The sequence below is a fragment of the Zingiber officinale genome, chromosome 5B (assembly GCF_018446385.1).
Source record: "Zingiber officinale cultivar Zhangliang chromosome 5B, Zo_v1.1, whole genome shotgun sequence".
In the NCBI taxonomy this organism is placed as follows: domain Eukaryota; kingdom Viridiplantae; phylum Streptophyta; class Magnoliopsida; order Zingiberales; family Zingiberaceae; genus Zingiber; species Zingiber officinale.
In genome coordinates, this window is record NC_055995.1 from 926,528 (window position 1) to 951,440 (window position 24,913).

A 24,913-nucleotide genomic window follows, 5' to 3' on the forward strand; every position below is an offset into this window, starting at 1 on the left:
ACATTATAGATATAATATAAACACATAGATAAAAGCTGAACACATGATGCTTGTATTTACATTGTACTTAATGTATACCCTTATTCTAACTTTTAGCCTTTAGTTTCCAGGTCTTTAAACACTTCATCGACTCAAAAAATTACTCAATGTAACCCAAAATTAATATACATAGTTTCAACTCTTAAAAGAAAAGAAGAAAAGGAAAAAAAACATTATTAGAGGAAAAACAAGTTCATTTCAATTTAGATCTTGCAAAACCATTTTGATATTGAGTTTTAAATGAAAAAAAAGGATGTTATTACAGATCATGCCAGTCAACATGGCAAGTCAAAACAAAAGGAGCTCACTCGTAAAGACTAATGAAATGTCTGCTTTAGCAGCCTTTGCACCATGTTCCAACATCCTTTTATTTCAAAATCAGATCATCACATAGATGATAGCAGCAACTATAGGCTTCAGCACAGATGCAGGTTTCAAGATCTACAAATGCCCTATGAAACTTTAACAACGAATTGTCGACCTTTTAGTAAATCATGACTCCTGAAGATGGCGAAATTGTTCAAACAAAAATTTACTTCAATAGTGTGGATGTGTAAATTTTTACCATAGTAATATGATGTCTGGAATCAGTCCTTGTACTTCATCGTCTCCTTCTCGAATCCAATTGTTGGAAACTGCTTTGCATACTCCTCCACTTCGTTGCGGATTTTGGCAATGTTTGATTGGATGTTAGCATCTGTTTGCAATGTAGCTACGAAATCCTTCAGCTTTGATCCACCTGTTTTACATTAAGAACGCAAAGATGTAAATGTCCAAGTTCTGCAACCAAACCAAGCAAGATGTAAGCTTTTCATAATGCCTTTTCATTTTGGGGGTTCAGGATAGGTCTTTTCTTATCAATTATTATAATACCTTCCGCTTCAGGAATTACTGTCGTAGCCTCGTAGAAATTAAGATGCAATGAAGGGTAATAAATTATTCATGATCATCATTGATTTTCATTTTTTAATGCAATTACTCTTATTTTTCACTTTTAAACATTAATCTCATGCTAAGTTGAGCATCAAACACTTTTGAGAAAGGAAGAACAATTCAGCAATATTCATAAATGAAATCAGCAATGAACGTATTAAGAAAAGTCAGTAAATAAATTTGTGTCAAATCTTGGTTGAGGCAATGACTTGGAATTAGATGTCAACTCTGGTTGTGTTTATGATCTAGCTTGGCTAACTAATCTTCAGGTTCAGCTAATACATTGAGACTCACCAAGTCAATAAGCTAATACATTGAGACTCACCAAGTCATATGAGCAATGTTTTAGATATTCAATCGTGAATTAAAATCATAATATGGATAAAAGAATATGTACCTTTTGTTTCAGCTTTGATTTTCAATGCTAATTTAACAGCGTCATCGAAGAAATCAGCAACTTTAGCAAAATCCTCTTCCACAAATCCTCTTGATGTGAGTGCTGGGGTCCCTGAATTGATGAGAAAATTATTTAAGTCGATCTACTTAACATACCGTGAGATAATACAAACCAAAGCCAATACCCATTCTGATGCCTCCAGGAACCATGGCAGACACATCACCAGGTACTGTATTTTTGTTAGCCGCAATATGTACTAACTCCAGCACCTTCTCAACTCTGGATCCATCAATTCCCTACAAGTTGATTTGATTGATGATCAAATTCTTCTCCAAAATAAAACAAATCATGGCTACTTAATTGATATGAAAAACATTGGAATAATGGATAAAAAATCTACTGTGCCTTAGTTGTGAATAAGATGCTAGGTATTCTTCAATATCCAAAGACAATGAAAAAATCACGATATCCAACATATTTTGATTCAGGACAGCTATTAAAAAATTCACTCGAGCAACTAATATGAGAGGTAAACCTCTCTTACCTTGTTCTTAAGGTTCACCAGTACTAAATGGTTATCTGTTCCTCCAGACACAAGATCGTATCCCTTTTTGACCAAACACTGCAATGGCATAATTAAAAAGTAGAGTCACAATGGATTAAAGGCTGAAACATTTATATCGTCTTCAGGGAAAGCAAGAGTTCAAATGAAATGTAGCAAGGATAAATGTTAACTTAGAGAAGTTACTTCAAAGAGCACCAGTCAAGAAATTATGATACCTCGGCAAATCTAGCACAGTTCTTCAATACTTGCTCTTGATAAGCTCTGAACTCTGGAGTGGTAGCCTGTAATTGGTCATGGGAAACATCACTTATCTAACAGATGGCTTAAAAGGTCATGAGCAATTAATGAAAATCTTAACTTTTCTCCGACAGTGAATAAAATTTAAGATCTCAAAAGAGCTTATCTCATATTTAATTATGAATGGATTGATTTTGTTCATTTATTACAAAGCTCCGAATTTAGTTTCTTTATTACAAAGTTCAAAACTAACTTTAGCTCTAAATTTTCATATGAAGATGTCTGGTACATGTGCAGAAGGCATAAAAATATAACTTAGGTAATTGAGATGAGGTGTAAGCTCAATCAAGATCTCGCATGAAACAGTTGTATTTACCATTAACAAAACCATGATTAATAGCATCAAGGTTTAAAATATAATTCTGAACTGAGTTATTGGCCACTGACTAGAATGAGACAGTGTTGGTGTCATACCAGCATGCCAACCACAGTATAGACAGCACCAGGAGAAGGGATAGACCAAGAAATAGTTGTTGTTGTTCACCTGGAGGAGTTAAGATCGTGATAGGTGTTTCAACGAAATTGAAGGAAGAAACTTGACGAGCTAGTTAAAACTCTAGATGAAATGCGTCTAGATGATTGGGGAGGGCATTTGCAATCTGACATGGACATCTTCTTGTTGAGCAGGTCTCACCATCTGCAGCCATTTGTAATATAGATTCTGCATCCTCATGTCTCACCATGCCAAGAGATGGGACCTGCTCGATGAATCCAAAGGAAGAAAAAGCTTGAAGAGGAACTAGTCAAAACCCTAAATGGAGCATGCCTTAAAATCCGATATGGCTCCTCATGATTGAATGTGTCACCACCTAAACCACCTGCAACTTGACTCCGAAACCAAATATCTCACCATTCTAGGAGATGCAGGAGTTATCATCATGGCAAAACTGCACACTGGCACCCTCTAAAACTGAGCGGCTCACTGTTGCGAACCTAAGCGGGAGAAAGCTTGTGGCTAAGTCAAACATTTGTGTAGAGAAGTCAAAGGTTTGTATTCAGATCTGTTTTACACCAATGGAACAAGATGTTTCAATCATGCTGACTAGCATGACATATTTTAAACCATGAGTAGAATTAAGATGGACAATATTGGAACTCCAAATATTAAATACACATTTATGGTAATCTTTGAAACAAGTAAAAGGCACTCGGTAGTGTTTTATTCCTTATCTTACTCTAACCAAAATAAAAGTAATCTAATTTCAATATAAAACGCTAAAAGAAAGATATTAAATTAACAACTGTTCCATAGTCATCATTTTCTCATCCTCATGCTCATCAAATTTTATATATATATATATATATATATATATATATTCCTCTTTTTCATATTCAGTGGTTGATAGCTTTGGTGTCTACTCTAAAAAAAAAGTCATAATTACTTATTTAGTAAAATCATGTCGTAAGAGAATTGTTTACAAAATTTATGCGAATGTTAACATTTCATTGCTAAAGAAGCCAAAATTCATCTCAGGGAACACTCAAAAATGGAATCACCAAACAATGCATTATTTGGATGTCAGAACAAAATTCTTGGTAGAGAACCAAATAATAAGAAACATAGGTTTAGAAGCTGCCTTCTAGGGACAATTAGGACTCAAATTAGACAACAAGCCAATGGGATGATATTAGTTGCAAAACTTGCTCCATAATTAAAAACTGACTGCAGGTTAGTGTCTTATCTGCAAGTGCTAAGGGAGCAGGATGGTTTGAATATAATTAATTGAACCAAATACTTTGTATGCTTGTGCATGGACATTAGTTATCAAACATTAATGTTTTGTAAACACCAATACCGTTACAAAAACTAGCCTTCATAGAGCTCAATGAAGGATAAAGATTGGAAAAGACATGACTTGATGACGATGACAAACTTTACAAAACAATTAGTATCTTTGAGAAGCATACCTGTTTGAGCGCAACAGCTAAACCTGAAATAGTATGATTGTGCGGACCACCTTGTAATCCAGGAAAAACAGCAGCATTAATTTTATCTTCAAAATCATACATAACCTGCATAAAGATAAATGTGATTATGCATATTTATTAAAATTTCAAATAATTTTTTAGAAACCCTTTTGGCTAATTACACACAACAACTATGTTAACTCACTTCTTGCCCTTGTTTGTTTATCTCTTTTACACCTTTCCTAAAAAAGATCATAGCTCCACGCGGTCCACGGAGTGATTTGTGAGTTGTAGTTGTCACTATATCAGCATACTCAAAAGGAGATGGAATAATACCAGCAGCAACCAGTCCACTGATGTGTGCCATATCTGCCAGAAGAATCGCTTTCTGCTTGTCACATACCTGTTAATTCCACGTAGAGATCATATAAGCTGTTTTCCAAGATGACTATAGAAAGCTACTAATGCTCCTCTCTCCCTCCTATCACTGGGTGGAATATTGTAACTGATACTACCTTACGAATGCGTGCATAGTCATAGAGGCGAGCATATGCACTAGCACCAGCCACGATTAATTTTGGCCTGAAGAGTGCTGCACTTTTCTCCAACTATACAATGGATATTAAGAAAAGTAGTTAATAAGAAAAAATTGAGATACCTAAGTCTTTATTTATCGCTAAAAAAACATATTTCAAAATAATGTCATAGATTAAACAATCTGACAACTGTATTATGAGCCAAGATAAAGCCAGGTAAATATATGAAACCTTGAATAAACAGAATTAATGAAAACGTGGATCAAATCTCAAGTGAATCAAATATGCTACAAGTAGGTAGATTTCCACACATCACTGGGCCAACCTGAGGCTGTCATGCTTTACTAATTATTCCAGATGTGTTCAGATAATAAACTCTGCTTGACTCATGGTTCTGTTTGTGTATTCTACTAAGCGAACCACAAGGTCCACAACCCAACAAGAAACAAAAAATTCTACTATCCTAAAGATAGTTAGGATCTACATTAGTTCAAATGGACAAAGCATTTGTTTCTCCAAATAATGAACCATTTTTAACCTCTTATACACTGTAACAGATAGCATATGGGTGAAAACGTGCTAAATCAGAAGTAAAATATCTATGACAAGCAACTTGGTAGTAAAGCAAAGGGAAATCATGAACATAAAGAAAAAGAGAGAGAAAGAGTGATAGATCAGTCACCTGATCGTAATCAATGTATCCTGTACTTTCATCCAATCTATATGGCATTGTTTCAAAGAATATGGATACAGCAGAGATCTTTTTTGTATCAGTCTGTACAAAAACAAAAACTATTCCAAGTACAATCAGATCTTCAAATTCTGATAAACTAGTTCACTACTGTTCAACATGGTATCAAAATTTTTAAGCTAAACATAGAAACTTTATAATAACCACACATATTGTTTACCAAAGTTTACGAACAACAAAGCAGAAGCACAAAACTGTTCGGACAAAAAAAAATCATATAATTGTCAGTTAGACTGAGTTATACCACCCTGCTAAAAGATTCAATATCCAGGGATTGGAACTCAGGTAAATGCTAGTGAAATATCCTTGTATACAATAAAGCATCTTGAGTTCAGTTTCTTCTTAACAAGATTCATGTAATTTATGTTACAACAGAAACAGTCTAGTGTAAAAATCTTATAATTAACCCGATGATGTCCAGGTCCCTCATCCAGATTATCGATATAAGTATAATCATGTATTCCCGTTAATGGTCTCACCTTCCAAGAGCCCATATCACATGCCTCTTGCAAGCCCTTCAAATATTGAGCACACTGCAAACTCGACCTATTAGCTAAACTGTCTTGACTATTTTAGGACCAGATGAAGTGCTGAACTGTGTAACAACTGAAGTGCTGATTTGTCTTGATTATTGTTTTATGCTTTCTGTTTCAGTGTATCTGTAAGAGCATTGTCTAACAGCTACACTTCTTTCCTTCTGATAACAGGTGAAATTTTGCTCACTCTATCCTCCCAACAGTAGGCTACTTAACTAACATATCTAAGATATATAGATTAGACTACTAGTCCAACAGATCAACTATTGTTTTCAGTTTTATAATCCAGTTTAAGTAATCAAGAAAATAGTACGGTTAGAACATGGTGTTAGGGACTGCTTTGTCAATTAAGGACATACATGTAAATATCACCTACAAAAGGGTGTCCATTGTGAAGTTAGATTAATACTATCACAGGGTTTATTGATGTACATCTACTATTTGCTTATCTTATACACCTGGATTATCCTCTAAGATTCTACATTTAAAAGTATTTGAGCAGAATTTTGTTACTTTCTTACCTTGTACATTTGGATCATCCCCTTGGATTCTACATTCAAACCTATCTGAGCACATTTCTAGTAATATCTCCTTTTTGTCTGCTCATAAGCCACCAATATCACCATAGTCAATGAGTCTGACTTATGGTTTAAGGGCTTTGGGCATGTTTCTCTTTTGATTACTATACATCTATCCTCTTATTTTACATACCTAAGTTGATTAAATGACACTGCAGTTTTCATTCAGAATTTAAAGGCGAGCAAGGTGATTGCTTAGGGCACAAGTCTCATGGATTACATCAGCTAAGGGAGAAATTGGTTGAATTCCATTCATTCAAATCATTTTTCAAAAATTAAATAGATAGATAGATAGATATATACAAAAAAGAACATCGCTCAACTACTAAGGAATAAGACATTTCGAAAAATAACATGGAATACCTTATAGTAAGTGTTATTTTGGTGATCCAAGTTACAAGATACACTTTCTTAAATTTATTTTTAAAGCGAAAAAACACTGATACTAAAGTCTAAAATGGGAGATCAGTGTTGTTGGAAAATGTTTATCACCGATGGAGCTAGCTATGTATAAAGCCTATAAACCCAAATTAATGAACATAAAGTGGATGAGGTGATCCATATGACAGGAAAATTCATTGAGGTTTATCTGAGAGTCAATGAAACTCTGTCTTCCATATTAGTAGTAAACAAGATATCAACCACAAAAAATTCATGGTTGATTAATAAACAAAGTCGCTAAAACTCTTGGATGAAAAAGAAATAATTAAATATAAAATGTCAAATAAGTCAAATCAATTGCCTAAAAAACACATGAATTATCAGATTTTTTGAATAGGAAATGAAATTCATCGGTGACCTGGTATCCATGAGAAAGATGTCCACCATGAGGAAGGTCAAGAGCCATTATTCTCTCATGTGGCTTCAGAAGTGCAGTGTAAGCTTGGAAGTTAGCAGGTGAACCAGACAATGATTGCACATTCACTGTAAAAGCAATAAGAAAAAGATTAAATGAATTGGATAACTTTTAATCTTTTGCTGCAAAGTTGCTCATTTAATCTTTTGCCAGAAATGTTCTCATAGGGGCAATATTTTTTAGCTTTTCAAATAAGAAAAACTGCATGGAGAATCAAATGCAAAAGCATGTCAAATTAAATATTATGATTTCAAGTTACTTGGTGATCTGTCTAGTTTACTTGACTTCAAGAACAAAAAAAATCCCGAAAACTAGGAAACTTGAACCAAAAATATGACATTGTGATATGCCAACAGGTTTTAATAATTGAATGGGTAATAATTAAAGAAATCCCCCTTGGCATTACATTAGAAAACTTAGCCTTTGCACAGCTCAAGATTTATCCAGAAGAGTTGCTAGAAGAATTGCATAAAAAACAAGTAGCAAGAAACTAATTCTATGATTGTAGAAATGAAAATCAAAAGTGAATAAGTATCTTTGCAAATTAGTCATGGAAATCCTAGTTACTACTAGAATCAGAAAGAATCTTGATAAATAAAAATAATGTGATTTATACCTCCCCATTTTGTAGGATCTAAACCAAAAGCTTCCAGGGCACGTTTCTGACACAATGATTCAGCCATGTCAATGTACCTGGAGCCAAAGCATGAAACGTTGAAGCACATCAGGCAAAACTGCACGGAGAATCAAATAAACATGAAATTTCATATCTATTTCATGGCAGAGGAACTGCAAGCAGTAGCCTAACCCTGAGAAGAGAGCAAATATATCTTACTCATTGCCGCCATAGTATCGTGCACCAGGATACCCCTCACTGTATTTGTTCGTCATGACCGACCCTACTGCTTGCATGACTGACACCGATGTGAAATTCTCTGAGGGTATGAGTTCAAGGCCCTTCCATCACATTCCAAGTTATTAGTCATTAAAATATAAAACTAATCTATCACAGAAAATGCATTGCACAAAAATCAAATCTCAAAAAATCACACGAACCATTCGTATGGTAGATTCTGCATTATCAGAGACTACTGAGAAATAAGAAAGAAAGGATAGTACCTTCCACTGCCTTGCCTTCTCAAGCTCAATTATATCGGCGATCTCCGGATCGATGATCTCCAGCGGAGCATTCAGCTGCTTCGTCCACTGCAGTAGAATCCAAGAACCCGAGTATCAACAAACACTGCAATACTCTCGAAACCATCAACCCTCACAGGACAAGCACAAAGGACAAACCGTAACGCCAGATTTCTCCTTCTCGTAGGCGGCCTCGCTCGGCAAAGAGGACTACAGTACACATAAGCACGCATCACGAAAAAGAAAGGAAGTTAACAGAATGATGGCAAACGATCCGATCTTTGTATGTGAAGAAGAACCAAAACGTTCAATGGACCAAAAACGACGATTTCTTTTTCAGGAAATGCTGGATTAGAAAAAAGGCATACCATGCAGCGGAGGAAGAAGCCCGGGAGGGGCTGGCGGTCAACGACGGCCACGGAGAGTTGTCGGAGCGCCGATGCCATCGTCATATCGCGTCGTCCTTCCGGCGATCTTTGGTGGAGCGAGAAAAAGGAGCGTTAGCGGGGCAAACGATGGGAAGTGACGGCGAAGCTGATAAAGCCCAAGGGAGTAGGTGATCAAAGGGTAGATCTGAATCCGGATCGAAGCCAGAAAATCGAGTTGGTAGGAAAAAAGGAGATCGTGAGTGGCTTATTCTACGGTTCAATAATATAATTATTATAATTATAAATAATTAATAAATCATATAAAATGTTTTTAAAAATGAGAAATTAAAAAGTTAAATGATAAAGCAGTGAGAAAGCACGAAAACCTTTGATCAAGATTTCGTACTATTTAAAGCGGATTCAACCATGATGAAATTGTTGAAATCGACGATCATCGTCTTCATTTCTAATTAGCACGTAACGTTTCCAGCTTTTCACGCTTCTCCTCCTTTCACTATGATCGCCGGAGGGCTCTGCCAGAACCCAGCGCAGTAGAAGCTCGCCCGCATGATCTTCTTCACTTACGGCACCTCCTCCGACGGAGATCTCCCCTGCCACACCGACTCTCCGCCGCCGGCTGCGCCGTGGGCGCTGAAGCCATCGCCGGCTTTGAAGGCGCTGGCTCCGGTCAACAAGATCGCGCCTTTCTTCCTACGAAGCTTCCTCCACCGCCCATGGCTTTTCCGGACGAGCACCGCCGGTAGCCTCGCCGTCACGACAGCCACGAGATTCACAAGGCCACAAGGGCGGCACCAGCAGCGTAGAGTTTCGCCAACTGCGTCCGCCTGCTGTCTACGGCGGCGGTAACCAACTCGGCGCTTTTTAAATCAATCGGCGCAGCATTGCTTTCAGAGAAGAAAGGATATTATTAAAATTTTAATTTGATTTAATTTAATTATTTAAAAAATTTAGATTTTTGAATTTATTTAATTGATTAATGCATTCTATACTCGTTTGTACTTTCTAAGAGCTATTCAAACTAATTTACAAGCTCACCAAGAACTCCATGAATACAATTTACTGAGTTTTGATCGGGTTCGATCTCGTTCAAACCACGAATAGTTAGAATTCCACATCATCGAAACCAACTAGAGCATTGAATCAATATTCCAATGAAGTTACAGCTTTTATTGAATCAATAAGAGAAGACAAAAGAACTAAGCTATTCTAGGATATAATCAAAAATTTTGTTCCTACCATCGATCCAAGTCCCACTACTTCGCATTAGCTGGCTCGGTCCTAAGGCCGAACCCATAGGGGAAGAGGGGATCATAGTGTTGGTCACCAACATTCATAGGCAGCTGGTCCACAGACTTGAACCATGTCCTTGGCAGCTTGCCGGAGAAACCATAGTCACCGAAGAGCACATCTGCCACACCTTGGCCTTCTGTACCGGGCAGCCAGGCCGCGACAAGTGCATCAATTTGTTCGATATATGGTTCGATCACCAATGGCCTTCCTGAGATCACAAGCACAACACATTTGACACTGCTGCACACATTCTGAATCACACTGACTCCAGGAGCTGGAATAGTCAGATTCAGATTGTCCCCATCTGTTTCTGCATATGGATCCTCTCCTATCGCAACGATCGCGTACTCAAATGCGCCGTTCTTCACAAAGTCAGGATCGGGGTTCTCGGAAAAGATGATCTGAGTACTAGGATCGACAGTTGACTGGATTGCATTGAGAATAGGGGTACCTGTGTTCAATTGTGTAGCCAAAAGTTATGTTCAATGGTATACAGTGTGGTTGTTGAATGATTTAGTTACCAATTGTATTGTTGTTGCCACTTAGGCCTTGCCAAGTAATAGTCCACCCTCCACACTGGTAACCCAAGTTATCGGCATGGCTTCCGGCGACAAGGATCTTGCTAGCCTTCTTAGGAAGTGGGAGCAATGGCTCATTGGCAACCTTGCCATTCTTCAACAGCACAAGTGATTTCCTTACAGCTTCCCTAGCCAATTCGCGGTGTTCCTACCGAAGAAGAAGAATATTATGATTCTAAACAATTTTTTAGCGAATTGTGAAGTCAAAGATGAGGGGATGGCAACCTTGCTTCCAAGCTGATCAGCCAGACTAGGGTCTGAAAAAGGGTTCTCAAAGAGTCCTACAGTGAACTTGACTCTCAGAATTCTTTTCACAGCATCATCAATTCTGCTCATTGGGATCACATTCTTCTCCACCAAGTAGGTCAGGTTACTAATGAAATCTTGGTATGCAAGTGGGATCATCACCTGCAAAACAACACGCATGAATTAGTTGTAAGATCAAGGGAAAAGTTACAATCATTCAAGAGAAAGCAAGACATAGACCATATCAATGCCTGCTCGGATCCCAGCTTCTACAGAATATGTGTAATTAGCATCTGGTGGCGTGGTTATTCTATCAATACCTTGCCAATCTGAGATCACAAATCCCTGTTTAACAACAATTGTAATATGTTCAATTACCAATTCAAACAAGCTATGATTCTTCTTCGTGTTGGAAGAAGTGGAAGCCGAACAGACCCTGAAATGAAGTGTGTGCTTGAGGAATTCAGTGACCAGATAGCGATTTGCATGCATCTTCACCCTGTTCCAGCTCGAGTAGGAGACCATGACAGTGGAGACGCCCTTGATGATGGCGTTGTCGTAAGGAGGCATGTGGATGCTGAGCAGTCCGTGACGGCTGATGATGGTGTCGTTTTCATTGATCCCGTCGTGTGTGCCACCGTCACCGACGTAGTGCTTTGCACAGGCAGCAACATTCCTCCTGCAGCAGAAAATTCAATCAAAACTGCTGTCAGACATGTCGTCGTACGTCATCGTCTAGATTCGACTGTCTTACTTTCCAGCGACAAAGGGGACTCCTTTGCGAGAATTCTGAGGAATATCTCCTTGCAAGCCAGAGACGATCTCAGTCATTTGCTGAACAAGCTTTGGATCTTCGCTGTAGCTCTCATAGCAGCGGCCCCATCTTGGATCTCTGCAGACCTGATTAACTGAAACAGTTCAACCTTCTATGTATCTTTTGGATTGGCATTCAATCCGTTACGGGCAGTCTTACCGCAATGCATGGTGCGAAGACATAGGAAATCCCTGTGGCTCTAACTTCCAGAGCAGTAGCAGCACCAATTCTCTTCACCAGTTCAGGATCCCTGAAAATTTTCAGTAAAGTTCAGTTTCAGTTTCATCTTCAGTGATTGGCAGATGGATCGATGGATGATCGCACCGAGTGGCACCGAGCCCAACATTGTGGGGGAAAATGGTGGCTCCATAGACATTGTTGTGCCCATGAACAGCATCGATACCGTAGATGATTGGGATGCCTAAACGGGTGGAGAGAGCAGCCTTCTGCATGTCGTTCACCATCGCTGCCCATTCCCAGGCAGAAGCCTGGGGCTTTGGCACACTGCCGCCTCCGCTCAGGACGCTTCCTGAACAAAGTTAGTTAATTAGTTGGATGATGTCGAACGAATCACTGTCGGGGGAGGAGGGATCGATAAATACCGATGAAGTTAGTCTGGATGACGTCCGGGGTTGCGACTTGCCTGTCGATCTGGGACATCTGGCCGATCTTTTCAGCGAGAGTCATGCGGCGGAGCAAGTCCTTGATTCGAGCGCCCAGTGGCTGCTTTGGATCCCTGTATTTCACGTACTCTTCTGCTGCTGCTGCTCCTGTTGTCGCCCAGCAGATTGATATCGTTAACAGAAGCAGCAGTTTCCGTAGCATCGATTCCATGTTCAATCTACAGACATGATCGATCATCAGAAACAGAATGCGAAATGCAAAAGAAAAGAAGAAAAAAAACAAAAACAATCTTTTTAAGATAAAAGAAATCATACTTTTGGCTCAGTGACGAAGGCGGCTCGCGCAGCAAGATTTATAGAGAATTGCCCCAAAAGTTAAGAAAATTCTTCCTGGAAATGCGCGATGATGATGATATCTGGAAATCTGAAGATTATCCTCGAATTAATTTTTGCTTTATATTTTTATAAAATAAAAACAAAGTTATTGAATATGAAACAATGAAGACATTATCATCCAGTAATGATTAAGCGTCCACTAAAGATATATCAAAGTAAGGAAGACCGGTTGACATGAAACTTAAAGTGAGGCAGGGTATCCGAATCGGCCGAGCGGACCGGATATGGCCGAGCGGACCGGATATGGCCGAGTGGATAGTAACAACTTAGATGGCAAGTGAGTCGGGCTCTCCCAGGACGGGTAAAATGGCCCTCCGATTGGAGGTAGCTAAACAACAATCGATTCGTTGACTGGGCTCTATTGCCGGTCACAGGGATAATCGACGATGGTCAGGGAGCAAGGAAAGGGACGAGCCGGTAGACCCAATGGACACTATCGAGCGGGGTAGCCTGGCCGAGCGAATGTCGGCCGGCCGCGCATGGTCCCACCAAATATCCTATCATATCCTTTTGGGAGTTTGCGCCGCTGACAACAGGATATGTCTAGCAGACAATCGTACTTTATAAGCTTCCACGTTGTCACATCAGAGAGTTGCATGACTACTTAAGAAATCGTGTCAGGGACACTGTTCGACTTGTCTTTTCCTAGGACACCTAGGAAAATGTGCCTGCGCTTTGAGATGTGTACATAGACTCTACAGTAGGGGTGTCAAAAATGAACCCGACCCGACGACCCAACCCGAGTCGACCTGAAAAAAATCAAGTTCGGTTTGGGCATTTTCGGGTTCCGGTCGGGTTCGGGTTGGAGGGTTAGAGTAAAAAAATTTCGGGTTGGGTCGGATCGGGTTCGGGTTGACCCGGGTTGACTTAAATATAGGATTTTGTGGGTTTTTTTGGGGTTAAATCAAATTTTATTTTAAAGATTTAGATGTTTTTATGTATATTAATATCATGCTTGTATGATAATGATGGAGTATTGAGATAAAAGTGAAGAATTATAGGAAAAATAACCCCAAAAAATCGTTTTTAATCGGATTTTCGGATTATATGGGTCAGGTTCGGGTTGATCGGGTTGGTCGGGTTCGGGTTGAGGTGTTTTGGGTTGAACTCGGGTTCGGGTCAGGTTCGGGTTGGGTTAAAAAAAAAAAAAAACTCAACCCGACCAAGCTCGAACCGACCCACCCGAATTGACACCCCTACTCTACAGTGGCACTATATAAAAGGGTTCTCATCTACAGGCGGAGGTATGCGCAACTTCATTGTCTACACGTTTTAGCTACATTTCTCCACTTTGCTTCTCGTCGGAAACTGACTTGGGCACTGGAGGGCCAATGCCGGGAACCCCTTCTTGGCCTAGCACTGATGCTTGTGTTGTAGGGTCACGTGGAGTCTTCGTCACGCCAACTTCGAAGTCACATCCTCGACTTTCATCTTCACCAATTTTGAACAGGATCATATTTGGCGCCGTCTATGGGAATCTTACTTAAATCCGAAACGCGAAGATGGAAGACGTTGAACGACTCACCACCGTAACGTTGACGCAAGAAGTGTTGGACATGTTGATACAAGCGTGAGCTGCAAAGATGTAGGAACAGGGGTAGGCGGAGGTCGACTGTCAAGCGGACGAGCTCGTGATGTCGGCGACAAACAAGCAGCAAAATATAAAGGCTAAGCAGAAAATCACGTCGCTCGCAATCCCCACAACAAGCCAACCGGCACATTCGAAGATATACTGAATGCACCCATTCCGTATCACCAAGCATTGTTCCGCACCCGTTCGGAGGAACAAGGCCGAGCGGATAGAGCACATGGATCCTCCTCGGATGATGCGCCTATCTAGGACGAACGGAAGGGTAAAGCACCAAGACTCGATGAATCTCTTGAATGGATAAATAGACAGTTCTCTCAAGGGAACCTGGACGACTAACTACTATGACATTACGCATAATTGACGATCGGAGAGTACACGGGGGCAACCGACTAGGAGAATCATCTGATCAAGTTCGACAACATGGCCACGTTCCATCAGTACACTGACGGAGTCGAGAGTTCCTCACAACGCTCTCCGGATCGGCCCAGAGGTGGTTCCGGCGATTGCCGATTGGATCCGTATGTAGTTTTAAAGATTTTCAAGTGGCTTTCTTGCAACACTTCGCAAGCAAATCGCCGCTATCAGAAAATGAATGTTAATCTGTTCGTGGTCAAGCAGGGGCCCAAGGAAGCACTATGGGCATATATCAAGAGATTTAACTGAGTGGCTATGGAAATCCCATCAGCCACTCCGAAGATCCTTGTGGGTTCGTTCTCACAAGGGCTTTAAAAGGGTAAATTCTTCCGCTCACTCATCTGGAGGCCCCCCCAAAGACTTCGATCATCTGCTCAGGCGGGTTATCGAATACATTAATTTCGAGGAAGCCCAAACAGTTCGAAGGAGGGAAGTGATCCCTGAGCTCGCCACTTTCCTGGAGCATGAGTAGCATAGCCACAGCCAGAGCCCTAAACCCATGCGATCCAGCATATGGAAGCCAAGCGGGCAAGATTCAATGGAAGACAACAATAAATGCCAGTCGTTTGCTCTTTTCATCGAGTAGTGACACACCACCAGATACTGCTATAGTCTCAAGCCAAAGCCTTGCCGAGCGGCCTCACCAAGATGACATTTACGGTCCCCATCTCCTGACCGACACCACTATAGCCAATTAGGAGGGTGGCGTGAAGAAAGAAGGCCATTGGATAAGGAACATCGACGGTTAAACCAGGACTAAAGAGCATCGCCATCAACTGAGCGACCAAGGCCACAGCTCGGGAAGAGGAGAATCACTATAATGCCACTCGAGGCTATATAGGAATGATCGCAAGCAGCCCGACCAATGGCGACTCCAACCGTGCCCAGAAGTCACACGCCCGGCGCTTGGAAATCCACGTCATCGGGTGCAGTAAAGTAGCAGCTGAAGGACCAGAGATCAGTTTCGGTCTTCGAGACTTGGAGTAAAGGTCCCTCATGAGACGTCTTGATCATCAAAGCGGCAATCGCTAACTACAATATTCATTGTACTTTCGTAGACACAGGTAGCTCAGTAAATATTATTTTCAAAAAGAAGTTCGATCAACTACAAATCAATCGGAGGGAGTTGCAGCCGATGATGACTCCCTTATATGGGGTCACCGACAACGAAGTATTGCCGATTGACCAAGTGCAGTTAGCCACATCCCTCAAAGAGGAACCACTCACGAGGACAAGGACAACAAATTCCATTGTGGTGGATGCCCCGTCTGCCTACAACGTCATACTTGGTCAACTAGTGCTAAATAAATTCCGGGCGGTCGTCTCCACCTTTTGTCAAAAGATTACGTTCTCCGTCAAAAACTCGATCGGGGAGGTAAAGGCCGATCAACGGGGTGCTCGACGATGCTATGCCGAGATGGTCAAAACCAAGTCGAAGGCCGCTCGGAAGACCCGTTGGCTAGATGTAAATGCAATCTTGGAGGAGTCTCACGCATTGGTCTACGACAAAAAGGAGGTTCAAGCCCACCCTACCCAATCGAAGGTTACCACTTTCATAGTCGCTGACCTAACTGTAGAAAAGGAGCTGGTTGTCTATCTTAGGCAAAACCATGATGTGTTCGCGTGGGCGACGCACGAGCTCTTGGGCATTTCACCTACCATAGCGCAGCACAAGTTACACGTCCGATCGAACGCCAGGCCGACGAAACAAAAGAAGCGAGACTTCAGCTTGGAGCAAAATCAGATCATCCGAGCGGAAATAGAGAAACTGCTGGAGGCCGCACAAATACACGAAGTACAGTTTGTTGGAGCAATCTTCCTCAAGACATTACTCATTGTTGATGTTTGATTAAATTAGTTTAAGTTGGGCATTAATTGTGACCTAACATAAGTATTGAGTGAGCAGATATGAAGAGAAGACCAAGTATGAAGATTTGGCAAGGAAGGTTCCGGAGGCACGATCTATTGGCATAATAGAGACATGAAAAAGCCAAAGGTAGCCCTTGAAGGCAAGCGCAAGGATGAGGAGTCATGGAGACGGAAGCATCCTAAGGGCGCAAGGCTGAGGGAAGGTGCTTGGAGGTATGAAGTCTAAGCTAAGGAAGTAATTCAAGTGTATAAAATAATGTATATCTGAAGCTGTACGTTTGCTATAAATTTCAAAGATATAAGGTACCAGTCGACTGATACCCACACACAGAATCAACAGAAGGTCGGCAGACAGATTGGAGTCAAGCACCAGTCGACTGGTACTGTAGCAGTCGACTGGTAGATGACCGTTATGAAGTGGCGGCTCAAAATCTCATCAAATCTTTAGTGCCGTTGAAGTCCATCAGTCGACTGATATGTATATCAGTCGACTGATGTCGGGAAAACTATAAAAGCTACTGTTAGAGCTTGAAGAAAGAACTACTGTTCAAAAACTGATAAAGTGCTCATCAAGTGATCTTCAAGTCTACAGATATTCACTCTCTTCCTTCTGATCCTAATCTTCAGTTTGTAAAGAGGAAGAGGAAATTGTGCAAGGGTTTCTCCACCTTCGATTGTGATTCGAAAAGGAGAAGTTTATAGTGGAGTTTGATTGTGTGGGTGTGTGCCTTGGATTAGTCACCTCAAGGAGGTGGAGACCAAGTAAACCAAGGAGTTAGCATTGTTCTCTTGTTTTCTTGTATTTTCTTTATCTCTATTTGCTTCTGCTAACAAGATTGTAGGAAAAATCGAAGAAAGGCTATTCACCCCCCCCCCTCTATCCAATAGCAAAGGTCCTATCAATTGGTATCAGAGCCAAGTTCACATCGGAAGACCTCACCGTCAACCGAAGCATCAAAATGGCATTTCAAGAGGGATATAGCACCGCAAGGCCACCCTTCTTTGAGGGCGACGACTTTGCATATTGGAAGGGTAGGATGGAGTATTATTTAATGAATGACATTGAAAATTGGTTTAGTATTGTAGATGGATTCGAGATGCCAAAGGATGGATCAGGAGATCCTCTTTCAACCAAGGATTGGACAAAAGAGATGGCAAAGAAGGCCCAAGCAAATGCAAAGACCACAACAACCCTACAATGTGGGCTCTCAAAGGAGCAACTAAGCAAAGTAGGACCATTCAACTCCGCCAAAGAGCTTTGGGAAAAACTCATTGAGTTAAATGAAGGATCAAGCGAATCAAGGAGAGCCAAGAGGGATCTCTTGTTGGGGCAACTTCAAACTTTCACTATGAAGACCAATGATACCGTGAGTCAAATGCACGGTAGATTCAAGGAGATAGTGAATGGACTTCATGTAATAGGTGAGAAAATTGACAATCAAGACTTAGTAAGGTATGTTCTCCAATCCTTTCCTAAAACCACCTTATGGGCATCAATGGTTGATGCTTATAAGGTTTCTAGAGATCATTCTTTAGTTAAGCTTGATGAATTATTTTGTGAGTTTGAACTCCATGAACAAGCTAATGTGGTTTCAAAAGAGAAAGGTATGACTCTTATTGTAGAAAAGAAGAAAAAGAAAAAGAAGAAAGAAAAGAAGGTGGAATCCTCATCATCCGAATCCGAGCAAGAATCATCAGATAGTGATGATGAAATGTCAACAAGTGAAGTGGCACATTATGTCAAGAAGATGATGGGAAGATCAAGGAAATTCACAAGGAAGGATGTGAAGAGAATGTTCCAACCCTCAAAAGGTAGAAGTAATCAAAGTTCAAGTTTTAACACTAATGTCATTTGTTATGGATGTAATAAGAAAGGACACATCAAGCCAAATTGCCCGGAATTAAAGAAGAAAGAAGAAAAGGAGAAGAAGAAGGAGAAAAAGAAGAAGGAAGCCATGGTGGCTCAAGCTACATGGGATACACCAAGCATTAACTCATTGGATGAAGATGAGCTATGCCATGTTACTCGACATATGGCATTTATGGCTTTTGAAAATGACAAAAAAGAGTCAAGTCAAGAAGAAGTGTCAAGTGAAGAGGATTCATCAAATGAAGAGTCATCAAGTGAGGAATCATCGTCAAGTGATGATGATGAGGTAAAAGAATCTCCCAAAGTAGAATTTCTCTATAAAACTATTGCTCACCTCAAAAATGCTTTTGTCAAATCACAATCTAAGGTAAAAACCTTGAAGGGAAAGCTTAGGACCATTAAAGTTGATGCATGCATGTCTAGTGAGTCAAATGTGCTCAAGGAAGAAAATGAGAAATTGAAGAATGATGTGATTGAATTAAGAGCATGTTTAGAAAAATTCACAAATGGATCCAAGTATCTAGATATGATCATTAGAGATCAAAGAGCCGTTTACAACAAAGCCGGAATAGGATATAGACCTAAGGAAAAGGAAGTTGCATATATGTCTCTAATCAATGGTACTAGAAATGATGCACTTAGGAACAAAGTTACGAAAAATCTTAAAGGGAAGGTAAAACAAGCTTGGGTGCCTAAGAAATATTTGAATGATATTTCCGAATCTAGTACATGGGTACCAAAGAGTTGTGTGTTTTATGTTTCTTAGGTAGAGGAGAAGAAGGATGCAAGTATGTGGATTGTGGATAGCGGTTGCTCAAGACATATGACCGGTGATGTGAGCAAGTTCTCTACAATAAATTATATAAAGAAGGGAACGGTATCATTTGAGAATAGTGGAAAGCTCAAGATTATAGGTAAAGGTACAATTGAGGTATTATCTAAAATTACCATTCATAAAGTCCTATTGGTTAAAAGTATGGGGTTTAATTTGCTTAGTGTTAGCCAATTATGTGATGCCGGATATAATGTGGAGTTTCATCCCGATAAATGTTTAGCTAAGCACAAAAATCTTGAGAATGTTGTGTTAAAAGGATTTAGAAAAGCAAATCTTTATTATATTGATCTTTCATATGCTTCTAATCCTCCTATTAAGTGTTTGATATCAAAAAAAGACGAAGGATGGTTATGGCATAGAAGACTTGGACATATTAACATGAGAAACATAGCCAAGGTAGCCAAGATGGATCTAGTAAAGGGACTACCAAAGATCAAGTACATCAAGGACAAATTGTGCGATGCATGCCAAGAGGGTAAGCAATCAAGGTCATCACACAAAGGTAAAACCTTAACTAGCACTTCATTACCGTTAGAATTATTGTATTTAGATCTTTTTGATTGTCATAGAACACCTTCTTTGGTAGGTAACAAATATTGTTTGGTGATAGTAGATGATTACTCTAGATATTCTTGGGTTTATTTCTTGAAACATAAGGGAGAAACTTTAGAAACACTTATGGGATTTACCAAGAGGGTAGAAAACGAAAAGAACCTCAAAATTGATAGAATTAGGAGTGATCATAGTGGAGAGTTTGAGAATTTGAACTTTTCTAAGTTTTGTCTAGAAAATGGCTACAAGCATGAATTCTCTTGTCCAAGAACACCTCAACAAAATGGTGTAGTGGAGAGGAAGAATCGAGCTTTACAAGATGCGACTAGAACCATACTCAATGCATGCTCCTTACCAAGCTACTTGTGGGCCGAAGCGGTTAATACCGCTTGTTACATTCAAAATCATGTCTTGATTCACAAGTTTTTAGGGAAAACACTTTTTGAATTATGGAATAGCAAAATTCCTACAATTCACTATTTTAAAGTCTTTGGTTGTAAGGTTTATATGCTTAACACCAAAGATGACTTAGGAAAATTTGAGGTCAAGTCCAATGAGGGAATTCTAGTTGGATACTCATCTACTAGTAGAGGATATAGAGTATACAACAAAAGAACTCAAACCGTTGAGGAATCATCAAATATTAAGTTTGATGAATCCACTAAAACTTATCCTAGGAAGTTCTCTATTGACAAGGATATAATTGAACATAACCAAACCATTACTCAAGAAATGCAAAATCTACAATTAGGGGTATTGATCAAGGGGGAGGAAGAGATGGTTGGATGATGAAAGAAACAATGACCCTTCCAAAGATGATGATTCGATTACCTCAAGGACCTTAAGGCATCATCAAGATCATCCTATTAATCAAATAGTTGGAGATGTTGCACAAGGGGTAAGGACTAGATCATACTTTAGAGATCACACTAGTCAAATTGCTCTAATATCACAACTTGAACCAAAAACAATTGAGACGCATTACTTGATACAGATTGAATTCTAGCAATGCAAGAAGAGTTGAATCAATTTGAAAGAAGTGATGTATGGGAGTTGGTTCCAAGACCAAATGATAGTACAATTGTCACAACAAAATGGGTCTTTAGAAACAAGTTGGATGATTAAGGGAGAGTCACTAGGAATAAGGCTAGGTTGGTAGCTAAGAGTTTCAATCAAGTAGAAAGACTTGATTATGATGAAACATATGCTCCGGTAGCCCGATTAGAGTCCATCCGAATATTATTAAGATATGTCGCTTACATGAGTTTTAAACTTCACCAAATGGATGTAAAATCGGCTTTCTTAAATGGGTTCATTAAGGAAGAAGTTTATGTAGAGCAACCACCCGGATTTGAAAATATAGATTGCCTAAACCATGTTTATAAGCTTAAGAAAGCATTATATGGGTTAAAACAAGCTCCCCAGGCTTAGTATGAGAGACTTTCATCTTTTTTAATTTCTAAGGGCTTTAGGAGGGGAACAATTGATCCAACATTGTTTTTAAAGTCTAAAGATGGAGACATTTTCGTTGCCCAAGTCTATGTTGATAACATCATTTTTGACTCAACAAATAATGACCTTCTTCATGATTTTATCAAACACATGGAAAGTGAGTTTGAAATGAGTCTAGTTGGAGAATTGAGTTTCTTTTTGGGATTACAAGTCAAACAAACTAATGAGGGAACCTATGTTTACCAATCCAAATTCGCTAAAGAACTTATCAAGAAATTTGGGTTGGAAAATGCTAAAGGAGCAACTACCCCTATGGGGACAAACACCAAGATAGATAGTGATCAAGAAGGAAAATTAGTGGATCTAAAGCAATATAGGAGCATGATTGGTAGTTTGCTATACCTAACCGCTAGTCGACCGGATATATTATTCGCGGTAGGAATGTGTGCAAGATACCAATCCTGTGCTAAAGAGTCACATTTAGTAGCGGTAAAAAGAATTTTGAGACACAGCAAGAGCACTCTAAATGTGGGGCTTTGGTACCCTAAAACTAAAAATTTTGACTTAATTGGGTATACCGATTCCGATTATGCGGGTTGCAAGTTGGATAGAAGAGTACTAGCGATGGATGTCAATTTCTTGGACCTTCTCTTGTAAGTTGGAATAGTCGAAAACAACCTTGTGTGACATTTCCCACAACCGAGGTCGAGTATGTGACAATGGGTGGTTGTGTAGCCCAATTGCTTTGGATGATGCATACCTTAGAGGATTATGAGCTCCATTATTCCAAGGTCAAGGTCTTATGTGATAATGTGAGCACCATCAATTTAACCAAAAATTCGGTACATCACTCTAGAACAAAGCACATTGAGGTAAAACACCACTTCATTAGAGATCATGTGGCAAGAGGAGACATTGAACTACTTTATGTTGAATCCAAATATAATCTTGCCGATATTTTTACCAAACCTTTACCCGAAGTGGAGTTTGTCTCTATTAGAAGAGAGCTTGGTTTGTGCCTTGTAGAATAGTAGATTTAGCTTTTCATGATGCCATAAATTTAAAAAGCTAAATACTTACTTGAATGTATCTCACAAAGACCTAGGCTGACTTGCTTGTATTTAGACATCATGTGAGATATTAGGGAATTGCATTTGGTTCACCATGTTAGTTATGATGCATTATTGTGAGCCAAAATGACATCTAGTCACATTGATCCTTAATTGGACTAATCATTGGGAAGGCTTGTGCAAAATTAATGTGTACATAACTCTTTGAACATGATTGGATATTTCCTTAAAAGATACAAGTATCATACCCTATTGTATGCAATTCAAGCTGACATGGCAACATACCATATAAACACATGCAAGAAAGGAACTTTGTCCTAATATAGGTACAACAACTATAGGAAAGTCCTAATTGGAACTTTCACTCAAGAATATACTACATAATCTAACTAGTTTTGAAACTTGTGTCAATCTTGGGATCTGTGATAGACATATTTTTTTGTATATTTTTCCCAAGTAACCATGATTCAAATAGACCTCTCCGCAAAATTTGAGATTTTTTTGAAGTCTGTAGAATTATTAGCGAGTTTCTGAAATTCGGGTCAGAATGGGCTAATATTGGTATCAGTCGACTGGTTTAGATACCAGTCGACTGGTGACAGTAAATTTTTCGAACAGAATGGTTCTGTATGTTTCTGTTTTAGGTACCAGTCGACTGATATGTACATCAGTCGTCTGGTCCTCGCGTTTTTATATTTATCCGCGCGGCAGGCGGCCCGATGGAAACCCTAGTTCCTTCTGCCGCCTGCTGTCGCCTGCGTCCCCGACGCGGCTTGTCGACGTCTCCTGTCTTCTCCGGCCTCCTAAACCTCATCTTCTTCCTCAATCTGCCCTTATCTTCCCTCTTTGCCCATTTTGTTTCTCCTACTGTCTCTCAACGACAGTCCTCTTCCCTCTTTGCTCACCACGACTGCTTCTTAGCTATGGAACGAAGGTAATTCCTCTCGCACGTTTTCCTCAAGTTCAGTTGTGATCTAAACCCTAATACTTTGTTGTTCTATGTTTGTTCTTGCTGTGCTCTTTTCATTTGGGGCTGCATTTGGATCATATGCATTGCATTACTACATTTAGGGTTAGGCAAAAACGCAGGGCTGGTGAGGGAACCTCCCGGCAGTCCGCTCCCGTTCCCTCGGCGGATCGATTTCGTTCCGAAGCCGCACGACAACGGTTCGCGAGCACTGATTTCGCTATGATGCCCTGTCGGTATCTGAATCAGACTTACTTTACTGAGATTGTACCAGATATCATGGACACTATTCTATACTTTGGGTTGGATAAGTTAGTGCATTGCATGCATATGGTAAATCTGGATTTGTGTAAGGAATTCTACAACAATCTGCATCCTAGTGCTAGCGGAGGTCGTGCATGGGTGTCTCGTGTAGGTGGTGTCGACATTGAGTTCTCTCCCAGCATTCTTCGATCTTTCTTAGAGTGTCGGGCTTCTGATAGCTCCTTTACTTGTTTTCTGACGGTTGTTGAGCCCTTCACTGATTCATTCTCTCATTTGTCGATTGAAGTGATACATCAGTATTACTTCAATGCCCCCCGAGCTCCTCTGCGGCGTATCTTCGATGACACACTCATGTCTGCCCAGAGGCGGAACGCGGCTTCACCTTCATCCACCCGTTCGACGATGCGCGGGTGATCGCGGGCCAGGGCACGGTCGCGCTGGAAATGCTGGAGGACGCGCCCGACATCGACACGCTGATCGTGCCGATCGGCGGCGGCGGGCTGATCTCCGGCATGGCGACTGTATATGCCTTACTGCCACCTCCTGACTTCTTTCTTTGCATCTCGGCATATAGATGTCATAAGGGGTCAACAACATCAATTATCTAAGGACTATGATCAGGTCGGGGCCCGCCAGCTATCTCTTGTAGGGATTGAGAGACGCCAGGGGGAGATGGTGTGGCGTGCTCGGCGGCGGATGATTCTGACGAATGAGGAGGAGGCGGACGTACCTGCTCCTGCACTGGCGCCGAATCCAGCTCCTATGGCTGTCGAGGCTCGATTGACTCAGCTGGAGGAGACAATACGCCAGGGGTTTCAGGAGTTTCGTGGGTTCTGGCAGGATTGGACTGCTTCTCAGCAGCGTCAGGCAGATATATATGCGATGCTGCAGCGCTGGGATCTGACATACCAGGCTCCTCCCCCTCCTCCTTCCAGTGATGATCACTAGGATGCTGCTTCTGGGTTTTTTAGTTAGTGTCGAGATGTGTTTTGGTTTCAATAGCGATATCTTTTGGTTATCTCGAACACGTGTTTCCTGACTATGATGGGTGTTTGTTGTTCTGACGTTGTGTGACTAGTGTTTATTATTTGCTGCTGCTTCTCTATTTCTCTATTGCTGGTTTGTGAGTTCCTCTATATCTGGCTGTGTCTTCTCTTATT

General features: G+C 40.4%; 2 protein-coding genes across 7 annotated transcripts in view; both read right to left on the minus strand.

The window, feature by feature from the left end:
• Positions 1-241: 241 nt before the first annotated feature.
• LOC121983826 (serine hydroxymethyltransferase, mitochondrial-like) lies at positions 242-9,154 on the minus strand. 3 transcript variants are annotated; one of them, XM_042536467.1, is made up of 16 exons: positions 8,902-9,154; positions 8,693-8,743; positions 8,516-8,602; positions 8,232-8,353; positions 8,013-8,089; positions 7,340-7,464; positions 5,358-5,450; positions 4,655-4,747; positions 4,345-4,542; positions 4,140-4,244; positions 2,150-2,215; positions 1,914-1,991; positions 1,554-1,665; positions 1,370-1,480; positions 605-778; positions 242-480 (listed from the first exon to the last, which is right to left on the minus strand). In XM_042536467.1, the coding sequence occupies exons 1-15, from the start codon at positions 8,983-8,985 to the stop codon at positions 627-629; spliced, it is 1,554 nt and encodes a 517-aa protein (XP_042392401.1). In that variant the 5' UTR covers positions 8,986-9,154; the 3' UTR covers positions 242-480; positions 605-626. The 3 variants fall into 3 exon arrangements, with proteins under 3 accessions (XP_042392401.1, XP_042392400.1, XP_042392402.1); XM_042536466.1 differs by having other exon boundaries at positions 242-499; XM_042536468.1 differs by having other exon boundaries at positions 242-540.
• An 882-nt stretch (positions 9,155-10,036) lies between these two features.
• LOC121983827 (beta-glucosidase BoGH3B-like) overlaps positions 10,037-24,913 on the minus strand; it is a 19,652-nt gene continuing 4,775 nt past the window's right edge. For 2 of the 4 annotated variants that reach the window (XM_042536470.1, XM_042536469.1), the window contains 9 exons: positions 12,789-12,897; positions 12,453-12,691; positions 12,175-12,379; positions 12,010-12,100; positions 11,791-11,936; positions 11,277-11,715; positions 11,016-11,198; positions 10,734-10,938; positions 10,037-10,663 (listed from right to left, as the gene is read on the minus strand). In XM_042536470.1, coding sequence (XP_042392404.1) covers positions 10,176-10,663; positions 10,734-10,938; positions 11,016-11,198; positions 11,277-11,715; positions 11,791-11,936; positions 12,010-12,100; positions 12,175-12,379; positions 12,453-12,684 — 1,989 coding nt within the window. In that variant the 5' untranslated portion in view covers positions 12,685-12,691; positions 12,789-12,897 and the 3' untranslated portion in view covers positions 10,037-10,175. The remainder of the gene's footprint in view (positions 10,664-10,733; positions 10,939-11,015; positions 11,199-11,276; positions 11,716-11,790; positions 11,937-12,009; positions 12,101-12,174; positions 12,380-12,452; positions 12,692-12,788; positions 12,898-24,913) is intronic. The other 2 variants (XM_042536472.1, XM_042536471.1) reach the window with 2 other exon arrangements.

Coding starts and splice junctions, on each gene's coding strand:
- LOC121983826 (XM_042536467.1), bottom strand. CDS start 8,985: ATGACGATGGCATCGGCGCTCCGACAACTCTCCGTGGCCGTCGTTGAC. Junction 4,543..4,654: donor ACTATGCACGCATTCGTAAG/GTAGTATCAGTT, acceptor TGGAATTAACAG/GTATGTGACAAGCAGAAAGC. Junction 1,992..2,149: donor ACTGTGCTAGATTTGCCGAG/GTATCATAATTT, acceptor ATGCCATTGCAG/TGTTTGGTCAAAAAGGGATA.